Genomic DNA, 13,842 nt, shown 5'->3' on the forward strand with positions numbered 1-13,842 from the left:
TATGTAAAACTGTATGACACCGGTGCTGCATCAGTCTACGCTTTAACTTAAACCCCCTCTCTGCTCTAAATGCATCATACATAATTCACAGCAAGAGGAAATGGCTCATGGGGATTATCACATCGAACTGTTATATACAGTCATGGCCGTAAATGTTGGTACCCCTGAAATTTTTCAAGAAAATGAAGTATTTCTCACAGAAAGTTTTTGCAGTAACACATGTTTTGCTATACACATGAATATTCCCTTCGTGTGTATTGGAACTAAACCAAAAAAAGGGAGGAAAAAAAACTAATTGGACATAATGTCACACCAAACTCCAAAAATGGGCTGGACAAAATTATTGCCACCCTTTAAAAATTGTGGTAAAATAATATTGTTTCAAGCAGGCGATGCTCCTTAAAACTCCCCTGGGGCAAGGAATAGGTGTGGGCAATATAAAAATCACGCCTGAAAATAGAAAAAAAAGGAGAGAAGTTCAGTTAGTCTTTGCATTGTGTGTCTGTGTGCGCCAACATGGACAACAGAAAGAGGAGAAGAGAACTGTCTGAGGACTTGAGAACCAAAATTGTGGACAAATATCAACAATCTCAAGGTTACAAGTCCATCTCCAGAGATCTAGATTTGCCTTTGTGCTCAGTGCGCAACATTATCAAGAAGTTTGCAACCCATGGCACTGTAGCTAATCTTCCTGGGTGTGGACGGAAGAGAAAAATTGATGAAAGGTGTAACGCAGGATATTCCGGATGGTGGATAAGCAGCCCCAAACAAGTTCCAAAGATATTCAAGCTGTGCTGCAGGCTCAGGGAGCATTAGGGTCGGCGCGAACTATCCATCGATATTTAAATGAAATGAAACGCTATGGCAGAAGACCCAGGAGGACCCCACTGCTGACACAGAGACATAAAAAAGCAAGACATTTTGCCAAAATTAACTTTAATAAGCCAAAATTCTTCTGGTAAAACATCTTGTGGACAGATGAGACCAAGATAGAGCTTTTTGGTAAAGCACATCATTCTACTGTTTACCGAAAACAGAATGAGGCCTACAAAGAAAAGAACACAGTACCTACAGTGAAATATGGTGGAGGTTCAATGATGTTTTGTGGTTGTTTTGCTGCCTCTGGCACTGGGTGCCTTGAATGTGTGCAAGGCATCATGAAATCGGAGGATTACCAGCGGTTTTTGGGTCGCACTGTACAGCCCATTTTCAGAAAGCTGGGTTTGTGTCCGAAATCTTGGGTCTTCCAGCAGGACAATGACCCCAAACATATGTAAAAAAGCACCCAGAAATGGATGGCAACAAAGCGCTGGAGAGTTCTGAAGTGGCCAGCAATGAGTCCTGATCTAAATCCCATTGAACACCTGTGGAGAGAACTTAAAATTGCTGTTGGGAAAAGGTGCCCTTCCAATAATAGAGACCTGGAGCAGTTTGCAAAAGAAGAGTGGTCCAACATTCCGGCTGAGAGGTGCAAGAAGCTTATGGTTATAGGAAGCGACTGATTTCAGTTATTTTTTCCAGAGGGTGTGCAACCAAATATTAAGTTAAGGGTGCCAATAATTTTGTCCAGCCCAATTTTGGAGTTTGGTGTGACATTATGTCCAATTTTCTTTTTTTTATCCTCCTTTTTTGGTTTAGTTCCAATACACACAAAGGGAATAAACATGTGTATAGCAAAACGTGTTACTGCAATCCTTTTCTGTGAGAAATACTTCATTTTCTAGAAAAATTTCAGGGGTGCCAACATTTACGGCCATGACTGTAGCTATCAACTAGTAGTATCTTAAATTATCCTTGAGACTGTTAAAGGGGGAGAGAGATATTGGGGGAGATTTATAAAAACCTCTTCATGGGAAAAGTTGACCAGTTGCCCATAGCAACTAACCAAATTGCTTCTTTAATTTTTAAAAAGGCCTCCTAAAACTAAAAGAAGCAATCTGATTGGTTACCATGGCAAACTGGTCTACTTTTCCTCTACACAGGTGTGGATAAAGAAAACAGATTCCCCAGAGACAGTATAGTGTGATAAGAAGATTTTGGAAAATCTAAACTTTTGCAGGCCCCCAAAAGAAAACAAAAAAAGTCATAGCACAGGTAAAAAGAATAAAGCTGTAAACAAATAGTTAAAAGCAACCAGAAAAAAAAAAGTGTCTTCGAAACTAATCCCGGTATGCCTTTCACTTGTCCTTCCTCTAGTGTTGTCTTTACTAACAGTTATGAACTTGATTCCTGTAAAATGAAGTTCAGAAATCTCAGAGGACCGCTATCCCTTTCTCTATTTGTTCAGGCAAATACATCATTACACTTGTTGTCAACAGCTCCTAATAAAAATAGACATGTTTGTAGAGGAACAGATTGTCAGTAAAAAGAGCAGTGTGTGACAGGGAAGGAAACAGTAATGAAAACTGGCACTTGTTACAACTGGAACACTTCCAAACACTACTTGGCAATATAGTTTACCAAGTCATATCCAGAACAGGGCTCCTAATAATGGTCTTACTGTACACACATGGAAATGTCTAACAAAAGCCATATGGTAAAAAGTAACAAGACATGTACAGTGACCCCTCGACCTACGATGGCCCCGACATACGATAATTTCAACATGCGATGGCCTCTCAGAGGCAGCATCAACATACGATGCTTTTGTATGTCGGGGCCATCCCATAAACGGCTATCCGGCAGCGCAGACTGCTTCAGCTGCCACCGGATAGCCGTTTACGGTGCCCCGTGTGGTCCCCTGACGATCACTTACCCGTCCTCGGGGCTCCAGCGCGTGCTCTTCGGCACTCTCCATAGACGTCATCACGTCGCTGCGCACGCCGTCCCGTCATCCATTAGGAGCAGCGTGCTTAGCGACGTGATTGCAGTGATGGAGAACGCGGATGCCGGGGAAGCAGAGGCCTTACCGCAGCGTTGGGGACGCGGCGACAGCAATGGACGGCGACATCCCGGACAGCGGTGACGAGTGGTGGCATGCTGGGTGTTGTAGTTTTGTAACATCTGGAGGTCCGCAGGTTGTAGACCACTGTCCTATACTTTACATTGCACGGATCCCTCAACATATGATGGTTTCGAGTTGTGGCGAGTGGTGGCGGTCTGGAGCGGCGGGGACAGGTGAGTACAACTTCCTCTAACAGTGGTCTACAACCTGCGGACCTCCAGATGTTGCAAAACTACAACACCCAGCATGCCCGGACAGCCAACGGCTGTCCGGGCATGCTGGGTGTTGTCGTTTTGCAACATCTGGAGGTCCGCAGGTTGTAGACCACTGTCCTATACTTTACATTGCACGGATCCCTCAACATATGATGGTTTCAACAAACGATGGGCCATTTGGAACGGATTACCATCGTATGTTGAGGGGCCACTGTATATTAAATTAGTCAGTGACTATGTATCTTTATTACATAGTAGGGATGTAGCTGAGGGGGGGGTCAAGGGTCAGCTCAGACATGTATCCCAAGAGCGTTTGAAGTGGTGGGAGACTCATAATCTGGCAGAATCTTCTTTTCTCTTTAACAAGCAGAGCCAGAGGTGCAGTGCTTCGTTTGGGTGGCACCCCAATGGCCAAGATTTTTGTTGGGCAAAAGTAATAAAAATCTAAATTACATTTGAAAAGACCTGTATAAATTTGGTATCACCGTAACTGTGAGAATCAGAAGAATAAGCAATCTATACTACTACACCATACACTTAAAAAAAATGGATTGGCTTTTATCCCCCTATCCTTCAGATTATTTTTAATAGATTATATGTACCAAATACAAATTCTCACATGAATACTGAAAAATAAAAGGTGAGACATCACATGAACCATACAGGGTTAAAGGATTTACAAATGGCATAATCAAATAAAGCAAAATTCTATTTCTTTCCCACCTATCCGATATCGATCAAGGATATGACACTATAAAGTAATATAATGTTAAAGGGGTACTCTGGTGTCATAAAGTTGAACAGATTTGTAAATTATTTCTATAAAAAAAAATCTTAATCCTTCCAGTACTTATTAGCTGCTGAACACTACAGAAGAAATTATTTTCTTTTTGGAACACAGTGCTCTCTGCTGACATCTGTCCATTTTAGGAACTGTCCAGTGCAGCATATGTTTGCTATGGGGATTTTCTCCTACTCTGGACAGTTCTTAAAATTGACATAGATGTCAGCAGAGAGCACTGTGTTCATGATGTCAGCAGAGAGCAATGTGTTCCAAAAAGAAAATTTCCTCTGTAGTATTCAGCAGCTAATAAGTACTAGAAGGATTGAGATTTTTAAATAGAAGTAATTTACTAATGTTTAACTTTCTGGCACCAGTTGATAAAAAAAAAAAAAAAAAAAAAAAAAAAAATTTGTTTTCCACCAGAGTACCCCTTTAAGGGCAGATTCTTTAAAAGGGGTTAAAAAGAGCTCAGTGGTTGCTTCTGGATTGATAACATTTCTGGAGAACAGTCAAGATAAGAGATAATAGTACCTGTACCATATGACGACATCCTAATATAAAAGGTTTCCATTATGGGCTATGCTTGTTTTAGTATACTACATCAATATCCACAATGAGGCATGTTATTAGCAATACCGGCAAGGGTCGGCTTAAGGGTTACATATACCAAAATGGAGAAGAGATGCAGTTCACTAAATATTACAATGTATGCCTCAGTAACGCTGTTCTAGGAAAATGCTGCAGAATTCCACATCTGTTGCTAGCCTTGGTTAAGTGTCTATTACAAGTCTCATGGGTGTACATCATTTCCAATCACACTGCTGACACGCGACTAGAGCATCTGTTTTACAATGCACAGTCCGCTTGAAAAGCAGTTGTAAAATGATAGCTTGTTACAGGTGAAATGATCAGGCAACTTTAATGAGAACCATCTTTTCATTGCTGTGGATTTGTTTTCAAGGGAAAATAAACCCTAATAATAAAAAACTATCGGGTTTATTCAGACATTTAGGCTCCTTCAGAACAGCTATAGTCAAAAAGTGTCCAGATCTGTGACTAATGTAGACTTCCTGATGGTCCGTAATATTCCACAAATAAATCCATCAACAGAAAGTCTTCTGGATGACCGAGCAGCCAAACTACTAATAATTTGTACATTTGGTGACATTTTTTTATAACTCGTGCTCATGGTAGTTGTAACTTTAGGGTTCGTTCACACATACAGTATCCTGCACAGATTTGATGCAGAGGATTTTCTGCTGCAGATTTCAATGTAACCTAAATGACTGAGCACAGCTTCTAATCTGTAGTTACTAATCCTGCGCATCAACTCTGTGCAGGATCCTGTATGTGTCAACGTACCAGAATAATTATTCCCATACAAAGCTTCAAATGATGTCCAAAACATATACAGTTAAAGACAAAATCCCAGGTTGCTTACTAAAGGGACCATACTGAGTACTGTTTACATACTAAACTTAAAATTTAGCAAAATTATTTTTTTTTAAATAACTTACTGACATGGTTAAAAGGAATAGCGGGGTCATATTATATATATATATATATATATATATATATATATATATATATATATATATACACATATACACACACACACACACACACACACTATTGGTCAAAATGAAGGCATATTAAACCAGTATAATTACACTATTTTTGATTGTAGATAAGGCCGTACAACTGTTCACTTCAGCAAATGAATCTATGAATTTAGACATAGTATAAGAAACTGCAAGAGAAACAAAAATAATTGAAGAAAAAAAAATTATTGAAATAAAGAAGAATAAATTATATCTATCTATCCACACATTGTTTCCTAATGGCACTTATTGGAAGAATCGGCAATTTAACCCTAGCTAGTTTCCAAGAGTCTTATACTTTTTGATTTTTTCTGCCTTTTAAAAGGTTGCCAGGAGAAAGCATATGACCCGCTCTCTTCAGTGCTCCATTTTCGGCTCCCCATTGACTCAGAAGTATACATTCCAAGACGAGAGAGTCTGAGCAGTACTATATTGTAATCATCAAAAACTAGTAACACGGCGACAGCATTGTGCATTAACTGCACACATGCAATGATCGCGATAGGGTACCTACGCACCTCCTCTGGTCTCGAAAGGTATACTCCAGAGATGACAAAGAGCCTGAAGTGAAGCAATAAAAGTTAACACCTTTTTATAACACATTCATTTTCAGAACTGACCACTCACTTGCTGCCATATACATCCCATCCAGACAGGTACGATTATCAATAATCAATGTTATTCACTTCCCCTGTCAGTGGTTTTAGAGTTATAGAGAGACTGTGCCATTATTTAGAGGAGTACTTCAGCCATTGACACTTATCCCCTATCCGCAGGACCCGTCATTACTGCGGCTCTGCGCTGCTAATGTGCCTGTGGTCGACCTCACTGAGGTCAATGAAATGCCCCGTTCATACAGGTCTATGGGAGAGGCAGGGATGCACGTACGCTGCATCTCCGCCTCTCTCATAGAGATACGTGGAGGGAGTGTCTTGGACAGGAGCTCCGTACAGGAGATTGTGTCCAGTGTTTGGACCCCCAGCGATCAGACACTTATCCCCTATCCTGCAGATAAGGGATGAGTGTCTACGGCTGCAGATCCCCTTTAACCACTTAAGGACTCCGGGCATACCTGTACGCCCTGAATCCACTCGCTTTCTATAATGTGGGGCCACGGCGTGGCCCCACGTTATAGCGGGTCGGGCCCAATCTCCAAGAGGCCGGGATCTGTTTTACAAGAAAAAATAGAAACTGCTAAGAAAAAATGATCTGTGGACTTCTGCATTAAGAGATGGAGCGTACAAAATAAAAAAAAAAACGAAACAAGAAACATCACAGAAATTTTTTTTTAAATGTACTGGGACAATAAAAATATGAGCACAATCATTAACCCCTTAAGGACCGAGCCTTTTTTAATTTTTGCACTTTCGCTTTTTCCTCCTTACGTTTTAAAAACCATAACCCTTTCAATTTTGCAACAAAAAAATTCATATGGCGCCTAATTCTCCCCCCCCCCCAATTCTACTTTGTAAAGACATCAGTCATTTTACCCAATAATCTACGGCGAAACAAAAAAAAAAAATCATTGTGCGACAAAACTGAAGAAACACCACAGCGCAGCAGCAGGCATAGGACGAGAGGTAAGCCCTCCGGCTACCTCAGCAGTGGATGTCCCCTTTGTCAACTTGCACAGACTTGAACTCCTGCTGGCCTAGCAGAAATCCAAAATCAGGAAATGCAGTCTGGAGTGCTGAAGGGGGGGGGGGGGGGGGCGCACAGCCTTAGCCAATCATAGCTCATCTCACACTGAACTGCTCTGGGCTGTGTGTAGCAGAGTGAGGGAGGAAGTTCTCCCCTGTATGGCTTCAGATGATGTCACGCCTGCTGGGGAACGCCCCTTCCCAGTCTGTGGATCTGACTCAGCAGAAAATACAGAGCAATATCAAGGTAGAAAACTAAAAAAATTTAAAAATAAAGGCAGGGGGTGGTTTATCATGATGGGGGCTGTGAACTGGGAGGATTATAAAATGTAACAAGATCATGACAGGTACTAAATCTAAACTAAATCAGAATATTTTAACAAATTGACCAGATAGAGTTCTCATTTCCCTTCTAATGCATGAATTCCTATTACTGTAGGTCCAAAAAAATCTATTTAAAAAAAAAATAATAATCTGTTTATCCTGATGGTCTGAAACCAATGCTAATTAGGATGTCAAAGATTTTCATTGTGCTATGCTACATTAGCAGGAAATTTGCCAATAGTCTGGTATTTTCAAAGGTTGAACAGTAAAGTATAAAGCATAAAAACATTCATTTAGCAGCTATAGTACATAGTAAACAGCAGGCTCAATTGCAGACATAACATTTAATAGCAGATAAACTACAGCCTTAAAGGCACACTAAGCATTGAGGACAATGAAAAAAAAAATGTCCCAGCACTTCCTCTCTTTATTTCCACATTATTTAATCCTATGTGATCTCATATTGCTATTAAACCTGAGAAATCTTATGTGTCCCTGGAATCCTGCACATATTCCTCCACACATTTTAATGCCTTGCGGTAAGGTTACGGTTAGACACTGACGTGTGTTGCACAACAGCAAGTCATATCCAAGCCATAAAACCCCAAATAACCTTAATACAGTTGTAATTTGGCTATAAACAAATCGCCAAGTCGCAAAGTTGTCGCAAGCAGGTCACATTTGCATGCAACTAGCACTGAGGTGAAATGTGGCTAAGCCACATGCGACCAAATTGTTTTGTGTTTTTTTTAGTGACTGTGGTGTTTGTGTTACAGTAGTGCCATGTGACATGTTATAACCATGGGTGTGGAAATAAAAAAATAAAAAAACATCCACTTGTCCTGGTACACTAAATAATTTCAACCAACGGTCTCTCATCAGATAGGTAGGCAGGTAGGGCTCCCCAAGTAGGTAGATAGAGCCCCAGATAGAAATGTTCCCCCTGTTGGTAGGCAAGTAGGGCTTCCCCAGTAGGTAAATAATGCCCTTAAAAAGATATGGCCCCCAAGTTGATAGAAAGGAAGGGCTCCCCCAGTAGGTAGAGAGACCCAGATAGATATGTCTACCAACAAGCAATATGATTTCCACAACCCTGTAAATGCTTATGGTGTAAAAGTTATAGGGTAAAATGACTTCTGTTCAATACAGTGGTATGCTAATTTCCTAGTTCCTAATTCTCACAGTTCCTTACAATTAACAGTGACAGCCCAAGCATTGCTAGCAATCTAGCCGAGAACAATGTCTGGGGTTCTATGTTACATAGTAAACATGCAGATTTAAGAGGATGACCCTTCATCTAAAATACATAGGTACTGCAAACACTTTTGGAGGTAGAAGGGGGCTCCAGATGCAGTAGTTTTGGACTAGATTTTCTCCCCATGTACACCAATCAGCCTTGGGTATCCATATCTCTGTCACCAGTTTACCAGTTCTTGCTTGAACCACTTTTGGTAGGTACAAATCAGTGTATACTGGTAATACCCCACAAGACCTGCTGATCTGTAGATTCACACACCTATCTAGCCATCCCAATTCAGCTCATGCCATAGTCACTCAAGATCCTTATGCCTGCCCATTTTTAACCACAGTGTGATGACAGCCTAATAGAGCCACATCATTTTTGGCATCTTGGACCTGATTATTCTATTAAATATTAGTGCTAAAACACTAGGGTGGTAATGCTAGAACCTACTGCCTAAAAGAGGTGTAGTCTGTACATACACAGACCAGGCAAAGAGCATTTCATTAGAAAATGTTCCACTGTAACTAGCACACGGCTAGTTCTGAAGACAGAGTCCATCTGTGGTAGTTCCCAGTGTAATGAACTCTTTATTAGTGCTGTTTGTAATCATTTATTCATAATTTAGCCTCTGGGGAGCGGAGTGTCTCCTAATCAGTTTAGAGCTATCTGTTGCCTGCACTAAATGTAGTCACAAGAGCAGAAAGAAATGTATTTGTGCCGCAGAAGAGAAGATACATTTAAAAAGAGTGCAAAATTGAATAGAAGGAAAAACAGCTCCCCGCCCTGTAGATTTCTTTTAAGGAGGAACTTCAGATGTCCTATAGGAAGCACGGAAATAATCCAAGCCGCATACTTGGTGTGAACAAATCCTAAAAAAAAATTGTAATTCCAGCTCCCCAAAATTTTATGGAAATTAGAAGTCCAAAATGTATTTCACATGATTAAAAAAGTAGAAAAAATGAAAACCAATAAGGTGGATTATAGCGGAAACGCCAATGCGTTTCGAACCATATGGTTCTTAGTCATGGCACCATGACTAAGAACCATATGGTTCGAAAAGAGTCGACGTTTCTGCTATACTTTTATAATTCACCTTATTGCTTTTCATTTTTTCTACTTTTTTAATCATGTGAAATACATTTTGGACTTTTCATTTCCATAACATTTTGGAGAGCTGGAATTACAATTTTTTTTTTTAGGATTTAAAAAAAGTGCAATGTAAAAGTCCACGTGAGAATATACAAAGTTGAGGCCTATCTGCATAATCAACTTTTATTTTATTAATAAATCTACCTATGGCTAATTTATAAACAGACCACATTACCTGATAAAGGCCAGAATAGTGTCTTGTTAGGCTCTGTTCAGGTGCTTATGTCTGGGGATTATATCTATGTATGGAATAGTACAGGTTGCTTTGCCTTTCCATAGATAAGAATACAGCAAATAAATAAATCTAATGAACATTTTTTTTAGCAGCATGTGTACAATGAGTACAGCTATGATGGATGCCACTTGGTGGCATCTGTCATTGCTACATGTTCAAACTATACTGCAAAGGTAAAGATTCTTTTAACCTCTACTATTTTTTTCCCCGCTGGCCCTCAGTATGATTGACAGCCCAGGCACAACCTTCATCATTGCACGTCTCAGTCATCTTAAGGAGCAGAACGAGACACGAGCCGCCAACGTGATTTCACACATCGAGCAGACGGAACTAGAAGAAGGCGGCTCCTGCTCAGGGGACTACTTATAGGCCAGCATGGGACACCTTTCAAACTTCATATCTTCACCATAGTTGCCGGCAGGAATGTCTCCCAGGTATGGTAAGGATGAAGATATGATATAAAACACACTGCCACATGTTATATACAATAAAATCTGATGTCAGGTTCCCTTTAAAGAAAGGCAGTGTTCCCAATCTCAGCTTGGCACCTGTTTAAAAGACCCCTGTCCACAGAATCCAATGTCAAGACCAAAGAGCTGTCCAAGGATATTTTTGGCATACCCTTTTTAAAGCAAAACACGTTGTGAAAATTAAAATTAGTGTCAGTCTCAAAACCTTTGGCCCCAACTGGACAGTTCCTATGTAGTCTATGCATTGCTGTGGTTACAGACATTAACTCTGTAGCCTGTTCCTGCGATCATACGTCCTAATCGAATGAATCTTGCCTTACAAACATGTGGGCAATCTGTTTACCGTTAAACAGTATCTTTCTGAATTGAGGTAAGTTAAACCTAGAAGCAACTCAAAGACTAAGCAGTTACTTCTTTAGTAACCATAGTGGTCAAATATCACTTTAGTTTTATGTAATTTTTTTTTCCTTTTTGCATTTTTATTGTTAATCAGATTTCAGGGAAAGCTCCAGTTCCAATAAGCATCGATTGTGTTCTTTTAATTTGGAGAAGCAATAACTGCATTGGCTGATTAGGGGTTTAATTAAACAAATCAATTGTATACTTGATTGAAGAAGGCGCCGCAGTCAGCCGGGGGTAATCTAGGTTGCCTTGGAATGTCACACAAATTTTATGCGCTATGCAAATACAGGCCTATTGTGCACAGGTTTCCTATCATGTGTATCCATCACACTGCATTCTTTAAGAAACAACCAGCAATAACACAGCTAACAGGATGATTTCCATTGTCCTCTATACAACCACTTGTCAATTTCAGGTTAATGTACAATTACTGTCAACAAAGAAACCCAGCAACAGGTTTGCTGCTCGGAAAATATTTATTGCATTAGAGCGAGCAGATGGCTCCTGCTGGTACAAAGAGGAAAGAAACAGAGGCAGAATACGGAGAACAGGAATCAATCACAAAGCACCTTGCAGCTCCAGCAATCCAACAACTGCAGCTCAGAAGGAAAATAAAGTGAATATTGATATTTAATAACAGCCGACGACTTGTAAGACAGATCAGTGCCACAGCAGACATTGCATAGAACAGCAGGCTGGAGTAATTGATGGACACTGCATTAAGAATGACAGATCTATAAGATATTGCCGATCAATATACCTCAATCCCCTAAGTAAAACACTAATAAATGTTTCCAACGTTTCTGTGGCCTACTAGTATAACACTGGCCAAAAGGTCTTTAAATAGGTAGTCAGCCAGTAGCAAGAACCTCTCGGCTTTACCTAGACAGGGGACCCCATTTTGAAGCTTCAGGTCAAAACGCCACTCTCACTAATTATATTATATATATATATATATATATATATATATATATATATATATATATATATATATATTTATACATAACTACTTCAGTGCAATCTACATAAGTAATATAGCCAATATTGCAGCATTACAATAATAATGGACAATGTTTGGGTCAAACATTGTAATGATTATGCTGTTTGATCAAAGCACTCTGAAGGTTGCCAAACCAAGTTAACAAGTGTTTCATTTTATTGAACACATGTAAACACTCAATATCCAATCCATATTTAGTTGCTAGGCTTGACTGATAGGTTTCATAGATACAATGTATATTCCATATTTGTATTGTTTTTATTCACTGAATTACATTATAACTTTTTGTTTGTAAACTTCTACAACTGACAGTAGAAAAAAAACACTAAAAACATTCTTAAGGTTGTATTCACTTGTACAGTATCCTGCGCATATTTGATGTATATTTTGTGCTACAGAGTTCAATGTAAACTAAATGACTGAACACAGCTTCAAATCCTGCACGTCAAATATGCGCAGGATACTGTACATGTAAATAAACACGCACTACATCCATTGCAGATTTGATGCGGTGTTGAACTATTTATTTGCATTGATTTGCAATTAAATAAAATCCACAGCAGCAAATCCCCAGCGGATACAGTATGGATGAATGTACCTTTTACAGCCCTCTAGCAGTAGAGTAATGTGCATGCAAGATCCACAAGTCCACTCTTGCAGTAGGCTCCCAGTGTCATGGTTGTTCAGAGTTCTAACTCTGTTTAAAGGGGTATTCATCCCCTATCCTTTGGATAGGGGATAAGATGCTAGGGGCAAAGAGGTCAGATCGCGAGGGTCCCGCCGCTGGGGACCCCCGGGATCTCCGCGTTATCATTACTGCACAGAGCAAACTCGCTCTGTGGGTAATGACCTGCGATACAGGGGGCCGGAGCATCATGACGTCACGGCTCCGCCCCCTCGTGATGTCACAACCCACCCCTTAATGCAAGTCTATAGGAGGGGGCGTGGCGGCCCATAGACTTGTATTGAGGGGGCGGGCCGTGACGTCACGAGGAGGCAGAGCTGTGACGTGACGATGCTCTGGCCCCCGTGTCGCCGGTCATTAAGCACAGAGCGAGTTTGCTCTGTGCAGTAATGAAAGCGGGGGTGCTGCAGCGGAGATCCCGGGGGTCCCCAGCGGCAGAACCCCCGCTATCTGAAATCTTATCCCCTATCCTTTGGGTAGGGGATAAGATTCTAGGGGTGGAGTACCCCTTTAAGGACATAACTTCATAATGGAAAACTATTAAAAAAGTACTACATCAGCAATATATTTTGTGTTTAAAAAAGCTGCCACTAGGTGTCTCCCTACTTTTCCAGAGCACTTCCCCCCCATCTCTTACACAGACTTTGGACTCCTGCTGGCCTGGCAGAAGTCCAAAATCAGGAAATGCTGTCTGGAGTGCTGAAGGGGGTGTGCTGAAATTTTCCATCAGATACGGCTCAGAAATTCTGTTGAATTAATGAGGCCTAAGGAACAAAATGCTTAAGTATCATACCAGTACTTTTCTGCTTCAGCTGTCTGATCACTATGCCACAAGTTTTCAGGACTCCTTTACTCCAGACACGAATAAATCTGCCCAAATGTTCATTTGCATTACATCACTGTCTTTAAAATAAAAATTTTAAAAATTCTGATTAAAAATATACAATATCCAGGGAAAACCCAACACAATATTGTCCTTTGATATTTTTTCTTAGTTCTCATTAAACCGTTAAGTAAAGCAGGAATATATTGTGATCCTAGGATCTTGTCTGATAGTAACAAGAGCATATCGCTCCAGTGAGTAGATTATTATTCCATCAGTAATGGAAATCAGATGTTGCAGCAAGAGACTGGTGTGCTTGAACTAGAA

General features: G+C 40.3%; 1 protein-coding gene across 2 annotated transcripts in view; it reads right to left on the bottom strand.

Annotated features, from left to right (window-relative positions):
- CTNNAL1 (catenin alpha like 1) overlaps nt 1-13,842 on the bottom strand; it is a 229,331-nt gene that overhangs the window by 127,608 nt on the left and 87,881 nt on the right. Inside the window, exon 1 of one of the 2 annotated variants that reach the window (XM_056520913.1) lies at nt 5,614-5,684. The exons of the other annotated variant lie outside the window; for it this stretch is intronic. Coding sequence (XP_056376888.1) covers nt 5,614-5,682 — 69 coding nt within the window. The 5' untranslated portion in view covers nt 5,683-5,684. Of the gene's footprint in view, nt 1-5,613; nt 5,685-13,842 lie in introns of those variants that run through there. 2 annotated transcript variants of the gene reach the window in all.

The sequence above is a fragment of the Hyla sarda genome, chromosome 5, assembly GCF_029499605.1.
Source record: "Hyla sarda isolate aHylSar1 chromosome 5, aHylSar1.hap1, whole genome shotgun sequence".
Lineage (NCBI taxonomy): Eukaryota > Metazoa > Chordata > Amphibia > Anura > Hylidae > Hyla > Hyla sarda.